This window comes from Lepidochelys kempii, chromosome 5, assembly GCF_965140285.1.
Source record: "Lepidochelys kempii isolate rLepKem1 chromosome 5, rLepKem1.hap1, whole genome shotgun sequence".
In the NCBI taxonomy this organism is placed as follows: Eukaryota; Metazoa; Chordata; order Testudines; family Cheloniidae; genus Lepidochelys; species Lepidochelys kempii.
Window position 1 is genome coordinate 129,571,761 of NC_136384.1, and position 23,684 is coordinate 129,595,444.

A 23,684-nucleotide genomic window follows, 5' to 3' on the forward strand; every position below is an offset into this window, starting at 1 on the left:
ACTAGCCCTAGGCCCAGGCTGTGCAGGCCTTAGCCTAGATAGCCACACCCATGGCCCGTGACTTTGGCCATGCAGCCGCTCATGGACCAGGAGGGAACACCAGTGACTCCTCCCAGTCCCTACAAGACCGCTGGGCAAGATTGCGGGGAGGGGGCAACGCGGATTGATCCCTGCGCCGCTCCATAGAGCAGGGGGCTGTGGAAGGGGCTTCTGGGAGTTGTAGTTTTCTGAGCTGCTCTTCCGGGCTCGGGCCGGTTTAGCGCTGAGGTTTGTTTGTTTTGCAGGGGGAGGGTGCCGGTTGGTTAGTCACTAGCCAATCGCAGCGCTGGCTGAGCAGAGCCTGGGCCGCTGATAGGGCGGTGTTCCACCCCCTGCCCCTAAACCGGACGGGCTCGGAGCGCTGCTGTTGCACTGGGGTTACCTCCTAGCTCGAGGATGCGGCTGCGCTCGGGGGTCTTCGCCGCCGGCTGCCTCCTGGTGCAGGCGCTCGGGGTGGGGCTGTTCCTCCGGGGCTTCTTCCCGGTGCCCGTGAGATCCCTGCCCTGGAGAGAGGCCCGCGGGGTTCCGCCCGCTGAGCCGCCCCAGCCCGGCGCAGGTACCCCCCCCATCCCGGGTAACCGCCTCAGCCCCCTCCGTCCCCCGCCCGGCCCAGGTACCCCCCCCATCCCGGGTAACCGCCTCAGCCCACTCCGTCCCCCGCCCGGCCCAGGTACCCCCCCCCATCCCGGGTAACCGCCTCAGCCCCCTCCGTCCCCCGCCCGGCCCAGGTACCCCCCCCATCCCGGGTAACCGCCTCAGCCCCCTCCGTCCCCCGCCCGGCCCAGGTACCCCCCCCATCCCGGGTAACCGCCTCAGCCCCCTCCGTCCCCCGCCCGGCCCAGGTACCCCCCCCATCCCGGGTAACCGCCTCAGCCCCCTCCGTCCCCCGCCCGGCCCAGGTACCCCCCCCATCCCGGGTAACCGCCTCAGCCCCCTCCGTCCCCCGCCCGGCCCAGGTACCCCCCCCATCCCGGGTAACCGCCTCAGCCCCCTCCGTCCCCCGCCCGGCCCAGGTACCCCCCCCATCCCGGGTAACCGCCTCAGCCCCCTCCGTCCCCCGCCCGGCCCAGGTACCCCCCCCATCCCGGTAACCGCCTCAGCCCCCACCGCCCCCTCCGTCCTCCGCCCGGCCCAGGTACCCCCCCCATCCCGGGTAACCGCCTCAGCCCCCACCGCCCCCTCCGTCCCCCGCCCGGCCCAGGTACCCCCCCATCCCGGGTAACCGCCTCAGCCCCCTCCGTCCCCCGCCCGGCCCAGGTACCCCCCCCATCCCGGGTAACCGCCTCAGCCCCCTCCGTCCCCCGCCCGGCCCAGGTACCCCCCCCATCCCGGTAACCGCCTCAGCCCCCACCGCCCCCTCCGTCCTCCGCCCGGCCCAGGTACACCCCCCATCCCGGGTAACCGCCTTAGCCCCCACCGCCCCCTCCGTCCCGCGCCCGGCCCAGGTACCCCCCCCATCCCGGGTAACCGCCTCAGCCCCCTCCGTCCCCCGCCCGGCCCAGGTACCCCCCCCATCCCGGGTAACCGCCTCAGCCCCCACCGCCCCCTCCGTCCCCCGCCCGGCCCAGGTACACCCCCCATCCCGGGTAACCGCCTTAGCCCCCACCGCCTCCTCCGTCCCGCGCCCGGCCCAGGTACACCCCCATCCCGGGTAACCGCCTCAGCCCCCACCGCCCCCTCCGTCCCCCGCCCGGCCCAGGTACCCCCCCCATCCCGGGTAACCGCCTCAGCCCCCTCCGTCCCCCGCCCGGCCCAGGTACCGCCCCCATCACGGGTAACCGCCTCAGCCCCCACCGCCCCCTCCGTCTCCTGCCCGGCCCAGGTACCCCCCCCATCCCGGGTAACCGCCTCAGCCCCCTCCGTCCCCCGCCCGGCCCAGGTACACCCCCCATCCCGGCTAACCGTCCCAGCCCCCACCGTCCCTCGCTCGGCCCAGGTACCAGCCCCCCCCCCCATCCCGGGTAACCGCCATCACCTGGCCCAGGTAACCCCCAGCCCCGGCCCGGGCAATCGCTTCCAGCTCGGCTAACCGACCCCAGCCCCCACCGTCCGTACCGCGTCCCCCCCCATCCCGGGTAACCGCCACCACCTGGCCCAGGTAACCCACCGCCCCCAGCCCCGGCCTGGGTAATCGTTTCCAACTCTGCTAACTGACCCCAGCTCCCACCGTCCTCTCTGTCCTCTGCCCGGCCCAGGTACCCCATCCCGGGTAACCGCCACCACCTGGCCCGGGTAACCCACCGCCCCCAGTCCTGGCCTGGGTAATCGCTTCCAGCTCTGCTAACCGACCCTAGCCCTCTCCGTCCCCCGCCCAACCCAGGTAAACACCCCCCCACACTATTCTCTTCTTCCCCTCTTCGGCCCAGGTAACTCTTTTCCTCCCTCCCATCCGGCTCAGCCCGGGTTATGGTCCTCCCACCCTCCGCCCTCTTCTTCCCCGCCTGGCCCGGTTACCGCCCCCAGCCCTGTCCAGGTAACCAGCCCCAACTGTCCTCTCCTTCCTCTGCTGGGCCCAGCAGCTCTTTTCTCTTTTCCCCTTTCCCCCTCCCCCCAAATCGCTGACTTGGCCCGGCCTGGGTAACCCGCCCCCGCTGTCCTCTCCTTCCCTGGCCTGGGTCAGGTAATTTGCTGGCCCATTCTCCACCTGGCTTGGGTATCCGGCCTGCCCCTTCCCCCAGCTGGCCTAAGTAACCTGGACCTCCCTCCCCTCCCCCATCTCCCGCTTGGCCTGGGTAACCCTTGGTCCCTCCTTCCCCTGCCTGGCCAGGTAATCACCCCTAGCTAGGTATAATTCCCTCCTCTGCCTGCCACTGTCTTACCCGTTCAGTCCTTCCACTATCCTGTCTAGGTAAGCAGCCCATTCCCCCCTTCTTCTTTCTCTGGTCTGGTCCAGTCCAGGTGACTGGTTCCCCCCAACCCTCTTCTTCTTTCTCCTGGCCTTGCCTAGGTAGTCAGTACATCTTCCACTCCGCCTACCCCTGCTTGGCCCACGTAACCAGCCCCTGTCCCACTTCCCAATCCCCAGCCCAGGTAACCTGCATAGGTAACCGTGCCCCCATCCCCTGCCTTGCTGGGCCCTTGCTCACTTTTTCTTCTTGACAAACCTTGTCAGATCTAATTATTGAAAGCAAGAAAATCCTGAGGTGCATCATTAGCATGTGCACATGGAGAGCCTGCCCTCGCTCCTTGCACTATTTTTGTACATGGATCACACTCACCCATGTTCATTTGAGACGTTAATTCCTTTCCATCACAGGCTCCCTATGTTTGCCATGGTCCCTGTACCTTTTATTATAACAGCTCTATTCATATTGTTCTGATTAACAGCTTGACAGCAATTCCATTATTAAATCCTTTTACAGGTGGTTAGAATTTGGCTTTAAAAGCTTGCTTTGGGCTGGAAGCTGCAAAATAAGATCCAGGATCCCAAGTGTTTGGGGGGTTTTTGGTGTATTTGGTTTTATGATTCATGAGAAAGAATAAAGCCAGCAGGAGCTGAGGCACTGGCAGAGGAAAGAAAATAAAGTTTAATTTGATTGGTCCTTTGTCTCCCTATCAGCTGGACAAGAAGTAGCAGTGGTAGCCTGGGCCACAGCTGAGCATGGAGCAAGCTGGGCTCTAATGGCTGCTCTGGGCCAGCCATCAATGAGACCCACCCCACCACCTTAGTCCACCAACCGCCCTATTCCCCAGGGGATAGGATGCCCACCTCCTCCCTGTGCCTCTCTGGAATGGGACTGGACTGCTAGCTCCCCACACGGAGGTGGAAGTGGGGCTGCTGCCACAGCTTTTTGCTTCTGTGAATCTTGACTGCTTTTGTTACGTTGTCCCTGGCTGTGAAGAGTAAGACCGTATGATTAGTACTTGTTTCAGTTGAATCCCTATTTATTTTGTTCTTTACATAACAATATATAAAAGCACAGGCACAAAGGGATTCCAGATAACCATATTTTCTAAATATACGCAACATACAAGGAAGTTGTATATAAAAACTACTAGCTGGCTTCTAAAACATAAAATGCAGTGGTAGCCACTTGAGGGCTCACAAGCCGTTTTACCCCATTTCTATTTACTACATCTAGCACTTCCCCACAATGATGGGCACCACTGCAGGTCAGTGCATTAGTCTGACTTAGGTCCCAATAAAGACCGCGTGGACTGAATCTTTTGATTTCCTGAAGCCAAGGTGGATATGGATAGACATAGGTTCCAGCTGCAGGCGACCTAAAAACAGTATGGTCCTGTCTTGTTTACAATGAAAACCAGAACATGCACAGTCAAATACTGGTACTAGACTGGAATTTCAAATCTTGAAAATGTGGGCTGACTTTCTAACTTTAAATTGCTGTCATTGGCAATTATAACTATTGCAGGAATCTTATGTGAAGTTTGAGAAGTGCTGATCATTTTTGTTGTGGACTCTTAACTTGCATTGATGATCTATACATTTTATGTTTACTTTTATTTTAGGAGTGACTTCTAATTGGACCAAGATTCCATCACCTCTCTTCAAAAAAGTGGTCATTGTGTTGATAGATGCTTTGAGAGATGATTTCGTGTTTGGATCAAAGGGTAAACAGTTCATGCCCTACACTACAGAACTTGTTGAAAAAGGAACATGCCACAGTTTCATTGCTGAAGCAAAGCCACCCACTGTCACCATGCCTCGAATTAAGGTAAGCAGTCCCATTTTGGTGGTTACTCCCGAGTCTCATTGTGTCCTACCCAGTCAGGGATTCAAGTTAACATGACACCTTGTTCTCCTTGCCCTAGTGTCACAGGAGTTGAGAATGGAAAGGAGGTTATCTTCCCATCGCTTACAGCGATACTTGAACGACTGTAGTTGTACCCTTTATAGGCTGAAGAGGAGGATTGGTGCTCTGGAGGGATTCTCCTTTCTATTTGTAAAGTAAAGTTTGAAGTTTATTTTTGAGCATTGGGGGCCAGTCCTACTCCTACTGATTTTAATGCGAGCTCTTCTGTCATTGATTTCAGTGGGAGCAGGATAGGGCACTGCTTGAGTATATTACTCTTTCTAAAGTATTAAGAAAGATTTTTCCTTTCTAATTGATAATTAGGAGAGCTTTTTCTTTAGCTTTAGGAAGGGCCTATAGCTTTGGAGCTGTAGAACCAGAATTTTAGGCCCAAAGGTGCAGGTTGGTGGATTACTATGAAGAGTGTAGCCTTCTTGGCATCAGTTCATTCAGATGCTGATCTAGGTATAGTTACATTCGTGTGGTGGCATGGGTTGTCTTTGGAAACTGAGATATAGTTCGTTGTTTTTGGCATGCTGTTAGCAGCAGAGTCTGTGGTACCTCACCACTTCTTGAAATCCTTACTCATAGATATTAAAACTGAGGAGAGGCAGGTTAGATCTCTCTCTTGCCCCCCAGGTATCTACTTTTGGAGATAGGCTACTGCTCCTATCGCCACTGTCTGGGTCCTGATGGAAAGAATAATTGAAGTCATTGTAACACACTGAATAGTTGACTTCCAATATACTCAATAAATGAGTGAGCAGCACCTTTCTATGATTGTCTGAGGCTGTGGAGGGAGTTAGTATGAGTATTGATAAATGGCCAGTACCCATTGCAAAGAGGAGACAATCATTAGCAGTGCTAGGATCATCTGCGCTGTGTCCTGGTCTGAAGCCAAGATTCTTCAGCATGCAGGATGCCTGAAGATGTCTTGGTTTTTCTGGAGCTTCAGTGTTTCTTGCTAGGAAAGGGAGGCTGAATGTGGGCAATAGTTGGAGAGGTTTGCTCTTCTGAAAGAGGTATTAATTATTTTTCCCAGCACAGGACACAGTGTTTCCTTGCTGGCTTTCACCAGAGAGGGTGTGATGGGAGACACTAGCTCTGTTCGGCAGGAGTGGTGACTTGAATGTTTTTCATATTCTGGGGTTTCATTGTACATGACAGGTCCAAACTCCATCAGAAGTAGCAGAGAGATTAATATTAAATGGTCTAGTTTAGGAAGGTCAGCCTTTGTGAGTTTCTTTCAGATTTAGTTGATCTTTTCTGTAGAATAGGTTGAGAGCTCTTTGCAGTAGTCAGCGCTTGGGTCCAGCAATTGGTTAGTTTGCTGGACAAAATTGTTCTGCCATCCATGATTTTATGGTTTTTATGGACTAGAAGTAATGTTCTTTACTGTGGCAGCATAGTTATGCAAAAAGTCTGTTGCTTGTGGGTGCATTCTGATCGGATTGTGGACACGGGTGTATTTGTGTACTTCAACTGATTTAATCTGGTGGTGAACCACGCCAAGGTGATCATTGGAGCTGATTTGGGGTTAAGCCACTGACAGTTTTTGATGCACGGTGATTGTATTACTCTCCCAGCTTGTTGCCCAGTGGTCTTATAGTTAGGTGATATACTTTCCTATGATGATCTGAAAACATCTAAGATAGTTGGGGATAGAGAAGCCTCTGATCTTTACCTGGCTGACAGGGTTTGTTGGACCAGGAGAGCAGAGTGCTCGGTCCCCAATGTTCACTCCAACTTCGAAGATCAGATTCAGTGTGACTCGTCAGGTAGTCTGAGAGAATTCCCCGATAATCTTGGGGACAGAAGGTTGTGTGCTAGGGAGTTGTGGTTTCTGTTTAAATGTAAGTTACAGTGAGTCATTGAAACTTCAGCCCTATTGTAGGCATGAAGTCTATTACAACTAAATATTAGCTCTCCAATGTCTCTGTGATGTTCTGCTTAAGGTACCCAGAACTGTAAGCTACTGCATTACCCCCAATCAACTTCAGCAGGAGAGAGCGTTTGCTGCTGCTTTGACATGCCACTTCTTCTACCTTGCTAGGCCAAATCTTTCCTTGCAGGTAACTATCAAAGAACTCCAATTCACAAGTTTCCCAGAGACATCTCTCTGCAACGTCCAGTCCCTTTCACTGGGCACTCTTAGAAATTAAGTTTGCTGCCTCCAAAGAGTGCACGGCAGCTTACTAGTTTAGTTGAAGACTCAAAATTCACTTTAATATATGACACTGAGATTTTTTTATAATAAAACCAGAATAAGCTTTTTAAAAAAGAACAGAGTGATAAGTAGAATAAATAAGTAGAATAAGTGATAAGTAAGAATAAAAGAAACAAATGTGGTTACAAGTAAAACAAAATAAGTCACATTTTCTGGTGACTAAAACTTAATTTCAGCAAGTTACTATCTTTGTGTAAACAGATTTCTAACCTATATTACTTGAGGTCTGCTTCAGACTCCCAGGATCTGAAATGGATAAAGACCTTTTTAATATTTTTAATGAAATAAATTTCTGGGAACTGTGTGATCTTGGAGAATGTTAATTTCTCAGATATAGATTGGAGGGCAAGCACTACTAATAATGGTAGGGCCCAGATATTCCTGGATGTGATAGCTGACAGATTCTTCACCAAATCAAAAAGAGGTAATTTTGTTTTGGTAAGTAGCAAGGACCTCACAGAAGAACTGGTTGTAGAGGACAACCTTGATTGGAGTGATCATGAGTTAGTTCAGGTTCAGCTAAGGATAAACAAAATAGGTCAGTAACTGGGGTCCTTGATTTCAAAAGGGCAACTTAAAAAAATTAAGGGAATTACTTAGGGAAGTGGACTGAACTGAACAACTCAAAGATCTGAATGTGGAGCAGGCTTGGAATTACTTTAAGTCAAAGTTACAGAAACTATCTGGAGCCTGCATCCCAAGCAAGGGGATAGATAAAAAATTGTAGGGAAGGGTTGCAGATCAAATTGGATGAATAAGCATGTCAGACAAGTTACCAAGAGAAGGCAAAAAGCTTACAAGGATTTGAAGGGATGGTTCAGCATGGAATGCTGCCTTCTGGAGGTCAGAAAGTCCTCTTGGATGATCTTGAAAACTGGAGTAATAGAAATGGGATGAAACTTAATAGTGCAAAGTCATGCATTTAGGGACTAACAAGAATTTTTGCTGTAAGCTGGGGAGATATCAGTTGGAAGCAACAGAGGAAAAAGACCTGGGTGTATTGGTTGATCACAGAATAACTCTGAATTGCCAGTGTGATGCGGCTATGAAAAAGGCTAATATAATCCTCGGATGCATCAGATGAGGTATTGCCAGTAGAGATAAGGAGGTGATATTACCGACATACAAGGTACTGGTGAGACCTCATGTGGAATTATGGGTTCAATTCTGGTTTCCCGTGTTTAAGAAAGATGAATTCTAACTGGAACATGTGCAGAGAGGGACTACTAGGATGATCGGAGGAATGGAGAACCTACATTATTGCAGGAGATTTAAGAAGCTTGGCTTGTTTAGTCTAACAAAACAAAGGCTGAGGGGGAGATATGATTGGTGTCGATAAATAAAGAGGGATAAATACCAGGGAAAGAGAGCAATTATTTAAGGGCCAATGTTGGCACTGGTACAAATAACTATAAACTGGCCATCAACAAGTTTAGGCTTTAAATTAGATGCAGGTTTCTAGGCAGCAGAGGAGTGAAGTTCTGGAACAGTCTTCCAAGGGTAGTGGAGGCAAAAAAATCTAACTTGTTTCAAGACTGGAGGGGATGGTATTGTCCGTGATGACTTTTAAAAAATATCTGCAACCTTCGGAGATGGGACGCTGGATGGGGAGGGCTCTGACTTGCATCTGAAAATTCTTTCCCAGGTGTGTGGCCCAGATGCTCAGGGTCTAACTGATCACCATATTTAGAGTCAGATTCTCCCCCAGGTCAGATGGGCAGAGACTCTGGGTTTTTTTGCCTTCCTCTACAACTTGGGACATGGGTCACTTGCTGACTTGCGAACTAGAATAAATGGTGGATTCTCTGTAACTTCAAGTCTTTAAACCAAGATTTGAGGACTTTAGGACCTCAGCCAGAGGTTAAGGGTCTGTTACAGGAGTGGGTGGGTAAGGTTCTCTGGCCTGCGATGTGCAAGATGTCAGACTAGATGATCATGATGGTTCCTTCTCACTTTAAAGTCTGGGTCAGTTTCCTGCTTTTCTTTCCTTCCAGGCCAATAGGATCTGGCTTTCATAGGCTCACAGGGCACTGAACCCTGAGTCACTTCAGTGATGGATAACTAAAATGTCTTTGTTCCTGCTTATATTAGTTAGTTGTCTCTGTTTAAAGAGCCATGAAGATTTCCTTGAGTGCAGATTTGGTCCCATGGTGTGATTGTTAAGCAGTCTTCTCCCCTGCTTGTTTAGCTTGATGGCTTTGTTTACCTTTATATATAAATGTGCATGCATTGTCCTCTGCCTGTGATTACACTGATTAGAAAAGTGCACATTCCTTGGTCTAGGGCAGGCTGGTCTTATGTGCTTCCTGCTAAACACATTTTAGAAATCTATTTCCAGCGCACATCTCAAACTCTTTCTATACAGGTTTCAGAGTAACAGCCGTGTTAGTCTGTATTCGCAAAAAGAAAAGGAGTACTTGTGGCACCTTAGAGACTAACCAATTTATTTGAGCATGAGCTTTCGTGAGCTACAGCTCACTTCATCGGATGCATACCGTGGAAACTGCAGCAGACTTTATATATACACAGAGAATATGAAACAATACCTCCTCCCACCCCACTGTCCTGCTGGTAATAGCTTATCTAAAGTGATCATCAGGTGGGCCATTTCCAGCACAAATCCAGGTTTTCTCACCCTCCACCCCCCCCACACACAAATTCACTCTCCTGCTGGTGATAGCCCATCCAAAGTGACAATTCTTTACACAATGTGCATGATAATCAAGTTGGGCTATTTCCTGCACAAATCCAGGTTTTCTCACATCCCCCCCACCCCCATACACACACAAACTCACTCTCCTGCTGGTAATAGCTCATCCAAACTGACCACTCTCCAAGTTTAAATCCAAGTTAAACCAGAACATCTGGGGGGGGGGGGTAGGAAAAAACAAGAGGAAACAGGCTACCTTGCATAATGACTTAGCCACTCCCAGTCTCTATTTAAGCCTAAATTAATAGTATCCAATTTGCAAATGAATTCCAATTCAGCAGTTTCTCGCTGGAGTCTGGATTTGAAGTTTTTTTGTTTTAAGATAGCGACCTTCATGTCTGTGATTGCGTGACCAGAGAGATTGAAGTGTTCTCCGACTGGTTTATGAATGTTATAATTCTTGACATCTGATTTGTGTCCATTTATTCTTTTATGTAGAGACTGTCCAGTTTGACCAATGTACATGGCAGAGGGGCATTGCTGGCACATGATGGCATAGATCACATTGGTGGATGTGCAGGTGAACGAGCCTCTGATAGTTTGGCTGATGTTATTAGGCCCTGTGATGGTGTCCCCTGAATAGATATGTGGGCACAATTGGCAACGGGCTTTGTTGCAAGGATAAGTTCCTGGGTTAGTGGTTCTGTTGTGTGGTATGTGGTTGTTGGTGAGTATTTGCTTCAGGTTGCGGGGCTGTCTGTAGGCAAGGACTGGCCTGTCTCCCAAGATTTGTGAGAGTGTTGGGTCATCCTTTAGGATAGGTTGTAGATCCTTAATAATGCGTTGGAGGGGTTTTAGTTGGGGGCTGAAGGTGACGGCTAGTGGCGTTCTGTTATTTTCTTTGTTAGGCCTGTCCTGTAGTAGGTAACTTCTGGGAACTCTTCTGGCTCTATCAATCTGTTTCTTTACTTCTGCAGGTGGGTATTGTAGTTGTAAGAAAGCTTGACAGAGATCTTGTAGGTGTTTGTCTCTGTCTGAGGGGTTGGAGCAAATGCGGTTGTATCGCAGAGCTTGGCTGTAGACGATGGATCGTGTGGTGTGGTCAGGGTGAAAGCTGGAGGCATGCAGGTAGGAATAGCGGTCAGTAGGTTTCCGGTATAGGGTGGTGTTTATGTGACCATTGTTTATTAGCACTGTAGTGTCCAGGAAGTGGATCTCTTGTGTGGACTGGACCAGGCTGAGGTTGGTGGTGGGATGGAAATTGTTGAAATCATGGTGGAATTCCTCAAGGGCTTCTTTTCCATGGGTCCAGATGATGAAGATGTCATCAATATAGCGCAAGTAGAGTAGGGGCTTTAGGGGACGAGAGCTGAGGAAGCGTTGTTCTAAGTCAGCCATAAAAATGTTGGCATACTGTGGGGCCATGCGGGTACCTATAGCAGTGCCGCTGATCTGAAGGTATACATTGTCCCCAAATGTAAAATAGTTATGGGTAAGGACAAAGTCACAAAGTTCAAATCCGCACAGACACACCTCTGGAACCCCGACCTGGGATATTCTATCTACTACCCAAGATCCATAAACCTGGAAATCCTGGGCGCCCCATCATCTCAGGCATTGGCACCCTGACAGCAGGATTGTCTGGCTATGTAGACTCCCTCCTCAGGCCCTACGCTACCAGCACTCCCAGCTACCTTCGAGACACCACTGACTTCCTGAGGAAACTTCAATCCATCGGTGATCTTCCTGATAACACCATCCTGGCCACTATGGATGTAGAAGCCCTCTACACCAACATTCCACACAAAGATGGACTACAAGCCGTCAAGAACACTATCCCCGATAATGTCACGGCTAACCTGGTGGCTGAACTTTGTGACTTTGTCCTTACCCATAACTATTTCACATTTGGGGACAATGTATACCTTCAGATCAGCGGCACTGCTATGGGTACCTTTAAATCTTTAAGTCAGAGTTCAAGCATTTCTTTGTATTAGATAAAAATGTGTTTGAGAGTCGTGTAAGCTTTATGTACTTAACTATTCATTTCTTTGCTCTTAGTGCTTAGATTATGTAAATAATCTGGTAAGAAACTACTCTATAGTCACTTAGGATCCATAACTGTCTTTTGAAACCAAGATTATTTTTTTGAATAATATGACTTTAAAATGTCTCTCCAATACTTTGGTTGCATGATTGGAATGTTTGCTATATAGAAGCTTTGTTTCAAAGAACAAAAGTTAAAATTAAACAGAATAAATATTACTGGAGGAGGGAACAACTTCTCAAGTTTCTTTCCCAGCTGGGTTGTTGAAATTCCTTGTTCTTAAAATTCCATGGCAGTTGTGGAATTAGGGTCTGTCTTCTTCTCTAGAATCAAATGTTTAATTAAAAAATGAAAAAGCTTGCATCCCTTCTAGTTGCATAGCTAGATAGATAGTTCTCATGCTGTCTATGCAGCATAGATGCCACAGAATGCATTACAGGGCCCCATTTTGTTCTGTCCTGAACCAAACCTGGTGTATTACAAGGTAGAATGCCTGCTAGGGACAGGTATCTGTTGCTGTCCAACCATCATATTTTAGGTCTTCTGGGGATACATTTGTATGTCTTTTCCATCCTGCTTTCATTCGATTCAAGTCAAAGATGATTCTCATGGGGAAGATTGGTAGGCATTCGGAGAAATTGACCATACTACCTTAGAGAGCATTGGGTGACTGTTTGTTTGAGAGAGCGGGACCTAATTAGTTAGAAGATGGTTCTCTTCATTTGGCTTGAATTTGAACCATTTTATGTTTTCAGTCTCTCAGAGTTGGTTCATTTGAGTGGCGTCCAATATCTCTTCAATCTAAACAGTGAGGGGCCATGTTTCAGTCCCACAGGTCAGAATTCAGACCACCAAAGCATTGTATATCCTCAGCATCTTTTCTCTACTGATCAAGATGTTTGGTTTGCAAGACGTTCTTCATGAAGTGTCCCATTACTGACAATGCTTTTGCAGTGTAAGTTTCAAGTTCTTTTGCTGCCCATGTTATCCAAAACAGAGCCCAGATAGGTGAAATTGCTGACAATCTGTACTGGGTGGTCATCCACTAAATGCTAGAGCCCACAGCCTGTTCAAAGTTGCCAGCTAGAATAATTTTGTTTTCGCCCCAATTAATTTTCAGGCTGACTTTTTTGCAAGTGAACTTTCTAGGGGTTTAGATACTGCAATCAGCTTGTCCACTGATTCAACAACTAATGCTGTGTTGTAGACAAAATTTGTGTCAGTGAGGTTCTTGTATTTTAGGCTGTTACGAATGGCCCTTCCTCCAGAGCAATTCAGTCAAGTTCGAGAGAGACAAGGTGGCTTTAATAATTTGTTGAAAACTACAGTAGGACCTAAATACACAATCTTAGGCTACAATTATAGTGAGTAAGTAAAATCTCACTTCCTGCCAGGTGGCGTGGCAAGGCGTACGAGCTGTGGTCAGATGAATCTGTTTCTCTGTCTAGAGTCTGTCACCACTTCACCACACCCCACAGAGAAGCTTTTAACACAGTTGTGTATATATGTCATGCGCCCTATGACAGGAATATACACCGCATGTCCAGACATGCCCCAATCATGGCTCCCCCTACTGCTGGAAAACCTGAAACACATACTAAAAAAATAACATTAAAAACAAGAAAGGATAAAGGTGCCTCACCACAGGGAAACAGGAGTGTCTCAGGGTGTGGCCTGTTTTCGGGGCTCTCCAGTCTCCTAACAATGCGTATGCCTGAATGACATTTACTTAGTGTGTGGTCAAGCTCATAGTCTATGATGGCATTGAAGAGTTCTGGGGCAGTGACATATCCTTGTTGAACATCTGACCTAATTTGCAAGAAGGTGATTTTTTTTCTCATTTACAAGAACACAGCCTGAGGAGTTGTCATTATAAGAGATGGAACGTTCTTCAATACTTGTCAGAGAGGCCTGCGAGTTTAAAGGTCAGCCAGAGTGATTCCCTGTCAGAGTCAAACTCTGCCTTGATATCCACAAATACAATGTGAATGGGGTGCTTGAATTCTCTTCTTTTCTCAACAAGCTGTCATGCTGTGAAATTTGTTCCGTCATGGAACAGCCAAGAGTAAAGCCAGCTTGTTGTCGTCTTCTCTTGCTCCCTTAATATATCAGCAACTTGGGCCAACGAGACCAAAGTAAAAACTTTCCCAGCGATGGAAAGAAGAGTTAATGCCATAATAGTTAAAACAATCTTTCCACAGCAGTAAAATAATGCCTTTTTGCTGTTGGGCAGGACTGACTCTGGTCCCCGGATAACATTGGATGGCATTTGGAGCCACAAAAGAACAGCTGGCTCAGATTCTTGCTGCCCTATTTCTATTAAGCTTCTTTATGGGTTGTGATGGTGTATGATTGAAATATGACCATGTGTATCATTGATAATTGCCACTGTTAGACAATTTCAGCAAAACTTTTGTACAAAGTACATCATGTAAGGCAGGGGTGGGCAAACTTTTTGGCCCGAGGGCTAGATCTAGGAATAGAAATTGTATGGCGGGCCATGAATGCTCACAAAATTGGGGTTGGGGTGCAGGAGGGGGTGAGAGCTCTGGTTGGGGGTGCAGGCTCCGTGGTGGGGCTGAGGATGAGGAGTTTGGGATGTAGGAGGACCCTCTGGGTTGGGACCGAGGGGTTCGGAGGGGGATCAGGGCTGGGGTAGGGGTGTGGGAAGGGGTGCAGGCTCTGGGGTGGGGCTGGGGATGAGGGGTTTGGGGTGAAGGAGAGTGCTCTGGGCTGGGATCAAGGAATTTGGAGGGCAGGAGGGGGATCAGGGCTGGAGCAGGGGTCTGGGGCATGGGGAGAGGCTCAGGGGTGCAGGCTCCAAGCGGTGCTTACCTCAAGCGGCTCCCAGAAGCAGCGGGATGTCCCTTCTCTGGCTCCTATGTGGAGGTGCAGCCAGGCTGCTCTGCACTCTGCCTCGTCCGCAGGCACCGCCCCTGCAACTCCCATTGGAGTGCTGGAGGGGGCCACTAGAGCATGGCCATTGGAGCATATAGAGCAGGAGCGTGTAGGAACCAGAGTAGGGCCATGCCCTGGCTTCCGGGAGCCGCGTGGTGCAGCCCCTGACCCTGTGACCTGGTTGAGCGCCAGAGCGGGGGAAGACCCAGACCCCACTCCCCAGTGGGAGCTCGTGGGCTGGCTTAAAATGGCTCTCAGGCCAGATCTGTCCCTCAGGCCGTAGTTTGCTCACCCTGATGTAAGGTGTCAATGGAAAAGTTATGATTCGCTAAAGGCGATTTATCCTGCTGAAATCCATGTATCACTGTATCTGAAGTTATGAATATTGGCTATATATATATCTGCATCCCAGATGTTTGTTTGTGGGGTAACACCCACCAGGTAAAATCTACATTGAAGCCAGACAGCTTTGTGTTGATGGCCCTTCAAAGGCAATTGACTCTCACAATGGGCCATAGAAGAAACTCATCCTGCCTAGTGAGCCTTTCTGTGGATGCCCCAGCCAGAATATGGGTAATGGCTGCCCCTGTGAGTCAGCAAGCCATGTAAGGGAATGTGACTTGCTCATGTGACCCTGGACTTCATCTTGTGCCAATAGTTTCCCACAAACTGAAACTGTGAGCTTTGTTTGGGTCAGTAAATTTTCATCTGTGATGGGTTAGTCCCCCTTTCTGGGATGCCACCTGATGTCCTGGGATTTCACTGAATCTGCCTGCTCCACTAGTGTTGCTGAATTAAGCTCTCTGGCTGCTGGCAGCACACACACTCAGGTAGGGACGCACCAGCTGTAGAATCTCAGAGGCTGCAAGCAGTTCTCCATGAGAAGACTCAGCTTGAAAATGGCCCAGCACACAAATGAAGCTCCCCTCTGGAAAGTACACCTAAAATAATAAAGTCTTGCGCTGTAGAGAAATCTATACAATGTAAACTCATAAATTTGTCCCTTCTCTCAATCTGGAGGACGGTATGCACAACTTCTCACCCTCACCCCCACCCCCGAGTTATAAATTGCACAAACTGGGTTTAATAATAAACAAATACAAGTTTATTAACTATAAAAGGCAGATTAAGTGATTATAAGTGATAGCAAACAGAACAAAGCAGATTACCAAGCAAATAAAACAAAACACGCATACTAAGCTTAAGATTTTAGAGACTAGTTTCAAGAAGTAATTTCTTTTCCTAAATGTTGTTTTAGGAAGTTGCAGAGTTTCTGTAGCTTAGAGTTCCAGGTATTTCTCTTTACAGACTAGACTCCTCTGTCTCAATCTGAAGTCAGCCCTTGCCTTTCCCACAGCTCAGTCTGTTTTCTTGGGCAGGAAGGCAATGGAGAAGAGTCCTGTTTACCTTACTCCCCAGCCTTAAATAAGATTTACATAAGGCGGGAATCTTTTGTTTCCCAGTTTTGACCTCCCTCCTCTTTTAGTGGAAAATTACTAGAAGTCCAAGATGGTGTTTAGTACTAGGTGATAGGATCACCTGACCTAGTAGTGTCACAGCTATGTCCCAGGACGCCTCTCAGGAAGGAGAGAGATTCGTATCTTCAAAGTCTTATTGTTTCTTCCTAATTGCCCATCAAGGCTGATGGCCTGTTGTCTTGTGGGGAGGGGATGTTCCCCAAGTACACACCCAATTGTAATTGTTACCTAGTCAATATTCGTAACTTTAGATGCAGAAATGATACATACATACAAATTGGATAATCACATTCAGTAAATTATAACTTTTCCAATGACACCTTACAAGACCCATCTTGCATAAAATATCTGTTATGCCATATTCATATAATAAGCATATTTCCATAAGAATACGGGGTGTAACATCACACCATCCATATGGCAAAGGCTATGAAAGACCCTGGAAATATCTCCATCTTGTCTGTTTTGTGCTCTGGACTGTGGATTTACAACTGAAAAGAGCATATTGATTATGATCTGAGAACTTCTAAAAGATGGGAAGGTCATCAGAGACTTTACAAGCCAGCAGTCTGTAACTTCATTGCTACAAACTCTGAATGAATGACCTTTCGCATCAGTAAGGTTGTGCAAATGTTTATATAAGGAGGTGATGTTCCTGGCTGAAGCTTCTAGAGTGCGATAACCTTGGCTTCCATAAAAGCTTTGCAGACAGTGTGAGTGGCTTTGTTGCTGTGATGCGTAGCCAGAAAGGGTTTAAGCAGCTTGCAGGCTAATTGACCCAGAGACAACCATTAGAGATGTTAGAAAAGAGTGTGAATGGTAATTAGGCTACGCCATGTTAGATAAGCTAGAACTTTGAAGTGCAACCTGTATTGTTAGAGAACTGGAGGGGATACTAATTGTATGTATGTGCTTATTTCTTGTTAAATGTTAGCCATGTAAACAGACATTTTTGTCTGTCACTATAGCTATTGATTCAGAGATCAAAAGGGAATATTAATATTTAAATTGTGAATCTAGGATATCGCTCTGTTAGTCTCTCTTTGAAATGTATAGCAAATCACCTGAGACTGTTGGAAAGCGGGCAATTGCCTTATGTTAATCTGTGTAGATAATTATCGGCGTTGCTTAGGAAATGGGTCCTCTTCAAAGTCCCCATGAGTGCCTATTGTTCGCCTAAGGACTCCAAGCTGTCACAAGAAGGCCTGAAAATGTATAAAGATGCCTTGGGTCCCAATCCTTTTTATCTCAGATCTGCTTGATGCTTCATGCAGGGGAAGCTTAAGACCAAGATTGAGATCTCCAGTTCTAATCTTGAATCACCCTGAATGTGAACATAGGACTATAACCTATGGACTATTTCTGAAATAACTTTGCAACTACAAAGCTCACCATCTCCACTATGAATCTAATCTCAAGAACTGTACTCCTGTCTATATGTATATTGATCTTTTAACCAGTAGTCTCTTTTCTTTTTTTTTTAATAAATTTTAGTTTAGTTAATAAGAATTGGCTGTCAGCATGTGTTTGGGTAAAATCTGAAATATTCATTAACCTGGGAGGTAAAGTGTCCGATCCTTTGGGATTGGTAGAACGTTTTTATGTGATGAATAAGATTTTCAGTAATCGTTATCCTATTTGACTTGGGTGTCTGGGTGGACGCCTAAGGCTGGGTTACTTTAAGGGACTGTGTTGTTGGTTTCTTGGTAACCAGTGAGGTATTATAGAAGCTGTTCTGTGCTGGCTTGGTAAATCTAAATATTGGAATATCCACCAGCTTTGGGGATTGTCTTCCCCATTCTTTGCAGTTCACCCTAATTGAGTGACATCAGTTGGCACCCCTGGGACTCCGGTCATGGTTGCGAACACAATTTGGATTACAATATGACCATATCTCTTCTCAAAGAAGCAATGTGATGTTGTTCAATGATGGTTAAGGTAACAGAAATCCAGGGCTGCGTGGCTCTCTTTTTGGGACTGGTGATGACCATAGCAGCATCTGTTATCTGGATCTGAAGCTTGTACGGGTGAATTAAGCATCAGTATATTCTAGCTGGGTCTCAAACTTGTTCAATTTCAACTGCATAGTGATTATTCATTTTTAGGTTAGATAATTTGAATTTTGGTAACCAAATTGCTTTGCCTACACTTTTTACTCTAAAATGGAAATTTGCAGAGAAGAAATTGTTTGGTGTTGCTGAGCTCAGCAGACCAGTAAGTCTGCAAAACTAACCAACAATATTATAGAATGTAATATAAAGAAAATGGTAGGATCCTAGAATTTCATTCATAGTAAAACTCTTAATCACGTGAATTTTTCCCTCCTGTTTCATGCTATTTGTACACAAACCTGGAGGCTGTCTTAAATTATTTCATCTCAGATACAAAGTTTGAGTACACTTAACATCAAAGAATCCCACTGCCTCTGCCCAGATAACTATAGCTTTATAAAAGATGCAAACATAAAGAAAACAACATTGCAAGATACAGCAGCTTCTTAGCCAAACATGCATTGTTAATTGTACACCATTATTTCTGTTCTCAGAATGGAAAAATAAATGCAATCAAATAATTCAGTACATAAATAGTCTTCTGTACCTATCTTGGAGTCCTTGGTGAGGGCTGTACTTTTCTCTGCTTTGGCTAACAGTCTGATATTTTTAGACCAGCAGAGGCATAAACAATACTTTATCTCTGTAAACACTTACTTCCATGAAAACAAGAAGGCTTCTGCCTCCTTGGGCTGAAACTTTCTCACTTTGCAAATTTTTTTTGGCAGCTGTCTATGGGCTGATGTTTGAAAACAACTGTGCCCGCTCAAATATTTATTTTTAGGCTGTTCTTTAGAAACTCTTGCCATCCATGATTAATACACCCTTCCCTTATTCCTAAATTTTGTTCCCTCTTTTGAGAACTTTTGTTTTTAGTTGAGTCATCCTTAACATTTGGTAAGGTTCCACAAAATCGGTTAAATCAGGAATCTTTTTTGTTGCTACTCAGAGCACAGTATGTGAATATTCCTGTCCCTAATTGAGGCCAAGAGCTTAGTAGGATTTTTTTAAAATGACGTTGTTATGGATTGTAAATTTTTTATCCTTACATAATGTAAGTGTAGAAGCTTTTACTATGGGCTGTGTCCGTGTGGGCTTAAACGCAACTACTGCCTGGGCTTTCCCGTATGGGAAAACAATCCATTATGGGATTTCTTGTACCTTCATGTAAGCCAATTAGCACTGGCTAATGTCAGAGACAGGGTACAGGACTGCCTCTGGTGTGGCAGTTTGTTGTGATGCTGAACCAGCAGTTAAGGAACCAGTAGGCTGGTTGACCTGAAAGTAACCCTTAGGAGGACATATTAGAAGAGTATGGAAATGGTAAACAGGGCCATTGCTTGTAGATAGATAACAGGGCCATGTTATATAGACTAGAGTCCTAGGTATGTAGGTCTGTATTGTTAGAGGATTAAAAGTAGATACTTCTTGTATTTGTCTGTGTTTACCGATATCTTGTTAAACTTTTAACAATGTGGTCTAATTAGCTTGTGGGTGCTAGATTTCTGTTCCTGCCTATAATGTTGCATTACTGTATTCTGTTGATTCGGAGATCAAAAACTATCTCATTTAGATGAGACTTGTGGTGTAATATTGCCTTAATTTCTGATTGAAATTTGTGATTCTGCATAATAAAACTACCTGTGAATTGTTTGAATGATTAATTGCCTTATGCTAATGAATGCAACTAGTTACCAGTGTATGCCTCGGAAACAAAGATTAGCTTCAGAGCAACAGTGTACATTACCTATTCTTCATCAAGGAAGGCCTGCTGTAATCATTTGCTGCCAACAGGCTTATCCACTGAGCTTCAAGCTATAAAGGAAGTTTCAGGCCTGAACCTTGCTGTCTTGGATCTGCTTAAACTTTGACAGGGAAAGTCTAAACCTGTAAAACTGAGGGCTCTAGTCTGCTCTGGATTAACCCTGCAATTTTTGTGGAAGAATTTGAACAAACTCTGCATATGGACTGCCTATTGGACTATAACCTTTTAAACTGATTCCAAAAGGATTTTTACAGATCAGCAGCCTCACCATCTCTGCTATGAAACTGACCTAAGGACTTTACTCGTATCTGTATGTATAATGATCTTTAACCATAGAAACTTTTTTTTTCTTTTCGTTATTAATAAATCTTAGATTTAGTTGATAAGGATTGGCAGTAAGTTCTGAAATATTCATTGACCTGATGGGTAATGTGTCTGGGTCTCTTGGGGCTGGTAGAACTTTACATATGGTGAATAAAGTTTAACCCTCACTATATTAGACTTGGCTGTCTGGGTGGGAGCCAAAGGCTGGATTGCTTAAAGTGAACTGTGTTTCGGCTTCTTGGTAACCAGGAAAGCATGAAGCTGTTTGGTCATTAGCTTGGTGAAACCTAATTATAGATTAAACCACCAATTGTGGGGATCGTCTGCCCTATTCTTTGCGGTTTGCCCTGAATCAGCATTTTCAGTATAGCTCCAGTGACTACAGTGAGAGACAGGATACTGGACTCTGGTATGGCAATTCGTGGGTTAATTCATTTATTAGGCTTTGACATTGTAAGCCTGATTCTCTCTCCTCCTCCCCCCCCCCCCCCCCCGCCAGGCCACTGTTAATTTACCTCATTATTTTTCACACAAGTGTCAAATACTACCTTAGCTTCTGCTGTTTACTTTATCTAGGCTTTGATGACTGGTAGCATACCTGGCTTCATTGATGTTATCATGAACCTTAATTCTCCAGCACTCTTGGAAGACAACCTGATATGGCAGGCAAAAACAGCTGGGAAAAGAATAGTCTTTTATGGTGACGACACTTGGGTTAAACTGTTTCCAAAGCATTTTGTGGAATATGATGGAACAACATCATTTTTTGTGTCAGATTATACTGAGGTAAGAAGCTTTTACGTATGAGCACACACATTTTTCAAACCTTTAGTGAATACTTCCATCTCAAAAAACATTGGCCATGTTTTGGAGTATGCAAGACATTGGCTACTAATTGAAAACTGGATTGATACACCCTATTTTAAAAAAAGTATTCACAGTATGAAACTAGGGATTTTGCTGTTCCCATGAATTTCATGTGGAAGGTCCTTGGATACGATAATAATGGGGGAGCAATAGAAAACCCTTAATATAGCTGCATGCTCATTTTAAAAAACAGCTATTCCAGGCCTAATTAATTGAAAAAGATTAAGCATGTGCCATTTCGTTTGTCCATTAATGTGCAGGAGGTCTGTGAATAACTCCTATTTAATATTCATGTGATTTACCCACAAAACTTTGTAGTGGTGGGAGACTAGATCATTTTGTGGATTTTTAAACAAAGCTGTACATGTTTTCAGTCCACTCACCATTCCCATAATACAAACCAAAAATAAAAGTTGTATTAGTACAGCTAGGATCTCTGATCATGTAGCTATCAAAAATATCCAGTTTTGTCTAGATTGCCATGTGCTCTAAGATGGCTGTGTAGTGGTGATGAAGGGCAGTCCTGGAAAGGCTACCCATGTTTCAGTTTTGGGTGCTTAAGCAAGCCCTGGGGCTTCCTCCTCTGAACAATTGGTTGCAGAAGGCCAGGGGTGTGGTAGCCAGCTGGCTGGAAGGGGGAAGTGTTCAGCTCCTATGTAAAGGAGTGCTGCAAACTATTCTTCCCTGTGCACCCATTCCATTGCAATGCAGGAGCCCTGGGAGAAGCTGTGTTTCTTAAACAAAATGCCTCTTTGTGCTCCCTTGGGGCAGTGCAGCGGCATGTTGGCCCACACGTAGGGTAACATGCAGATGTAAGCAGGATACTGCATTAGTTTGCCTTTTAACGTAATCCTGTTTGTGCTAAACTCTCCATCTTGTTCTAAATAATCAGATTATAGTGGCAGGGATTGAACGATTTCATGGTTGGAAGTCTGGGCCTAGTGGCAAAAGTGCAGTAACAGTGTTGAAAGTTTGATTTATCACAAATCACTTACAACAGAAATTCAATGCAGTTGAACACTAGAAAACAGGGTCTCCTGCCACACACCTACCACCTTCCCCACACATATCGCCCTCTCCTGGCCAGTTGTGTGTCTTTGCACCTTAAAAATCACGTAAGTCTAATTACTGTGTTCTGTTCTGCCACTTCATTTCTGACATGATTTTAGTGTCTTAAAGGACTACCAAAGTTAGTACTAGTGCTATATGCCTTGCCAAATTCTTAATCCCATACTTGAGATTTTTTTTTATAGCTCTTGTGGCTCGTGCGATTATTTTAGCAAAGAGGGAGGAGGGAAGTAATCAAGTTTTGAAGTCACTTGTTTCCATGTGCTGAAAAAAATTCTACAATTTCAGTTAATATTTGGAAGTTGTGATTCCTTCTTCCAGTAAACCATAAGACCATTAGGTGGCTGCTGCCATAGGTACTTTCTAATTCCATGTTTGAAAAGCTAACTTTTTTTTTGTTAGGCCTACAGGAGTTAGTGGAAATCTTTTTTTTTTTTTTTTACCACTTAACTACATTAGATACACATTGCTCCTCTAGAAACATTGACATGATCTGAAGTTTTCAATGTGGATTATTCCATTATTACAAGGTCTTGATCGCTCAATAGACAAGTTAGTATTGAACTGAATGTTTACATAGCTTTTCTTTTAAAATGAGAAGAACCTAGAATGAATGTTAAACTCCAAATGGGCTGTCAAACTGAGTAGAAAGTTTAAAAACTTTAAATTGTATCAAGAGTGAATGGGAAGGGAGGGGCTGGGCTCCTCCAATGAAAACCAGTAGAAGGACAAAAGAGTTAATATTGGAGACAGTACTCCCTACTGAACAGTAGGGAAGGAGATAGAGGTGAAAGGCAGGGGAGTACAGGAGGAAAATTAGTCAAAAGGTTAAACTATTTCTTTTTTTTAAGAAAAGGAATGCCCCTCAGTGGCTTGACAGCCCTGTCTTGTTTTGTTTCTTTATATATACATTCTTGTCTGTTTTGGGGTCTCTTCAGCTGAAAGGGGGGGAACCGGGGCTGAAAGGGGCGAAACTGGGTACCTACAGTTAGGTTCCTGGCTTCAAGCTGATTTACATGGCAAATATGATTTTCAAAATTGGTGATCATCCTGCAGTTCTCACTTAACTTCTATGGAACTTGAACATGTGGTGTCAAATGAAGCAATTTAATTTTCCTTTACTCCTAGTAGAATAGGAAGATGTGATTTTTCTAAAATGTTTTGCTTTCATATACAAGGTTGATGAGAACGTTACCAGGCATTTGGACGGTGTCTTAAAAAGAGAAGACTGGGATATACTAATACTTCACTACCTAGGATTGGACCATATTGGTCATCTGACTGGACCAAACAGCCCTTTGGTGGGACCAAAGCTTTATGAAATGGATAATATCCTCAAGAAGATTCACACTTCACTCCTCTCAAAGGTGAAACACTTACTTCTAGTCCCTGTTCTTAAAGATTTTACTTTCACAACTTTTATTAACAGATGTTCTTGAGTATACTGGCCAAGACTTTGAAAAGCAGGTGCCTAAAGGCATATTTAGGAGCCTAAATATAACCCACTTTTCAAAAG

At 45.6% G+C, this 23,684-nt stretch overlaps 1 protein-coding gene across 11 annotated transcripts in view; it reads left to right on the forward strand.

The window, feature by feature from the left end:
* The first annotated feature begins 361 nt into the window (after positions 1-361).
* PIGG (phosphatidylinositol glycan anchor biosynthesis class G (EMM blood group)) overlaps positions 362-23,684 on the forward strand; it is a 168,890-nt gene continuing 145,567 nt past the window's right edge. For 7 of the 11 annotated variants that reach the window (XM_073345856.2, XM_073345867.2, XM_073345864.2 and 4 more), the window contains exons 1-4: positions 362-613; positions 4,510-4,715; positions 20,810-21,019; positions 23,347-23,535. In XM_073345856.2, coding sequence (XP_073201957.1) covers positions 436-613; positions 4,510-4,715; positions 20,810-21,019; positions 23,347-23,535 — 783 coding nt within the window. In that variant the 5' untranslated portion in view covers positions 362-435. The remainder of the gene's footprint in view (positions 614-4,509; positions 4,716-20,809; positions 21,020-23,346; positions 23,536-23,684) is intronic. The other 4 variants (XM_073345858.2, XM_073345859.2, XM_073345869.2 and 1 more) reach the window with 2 other exon arrangements.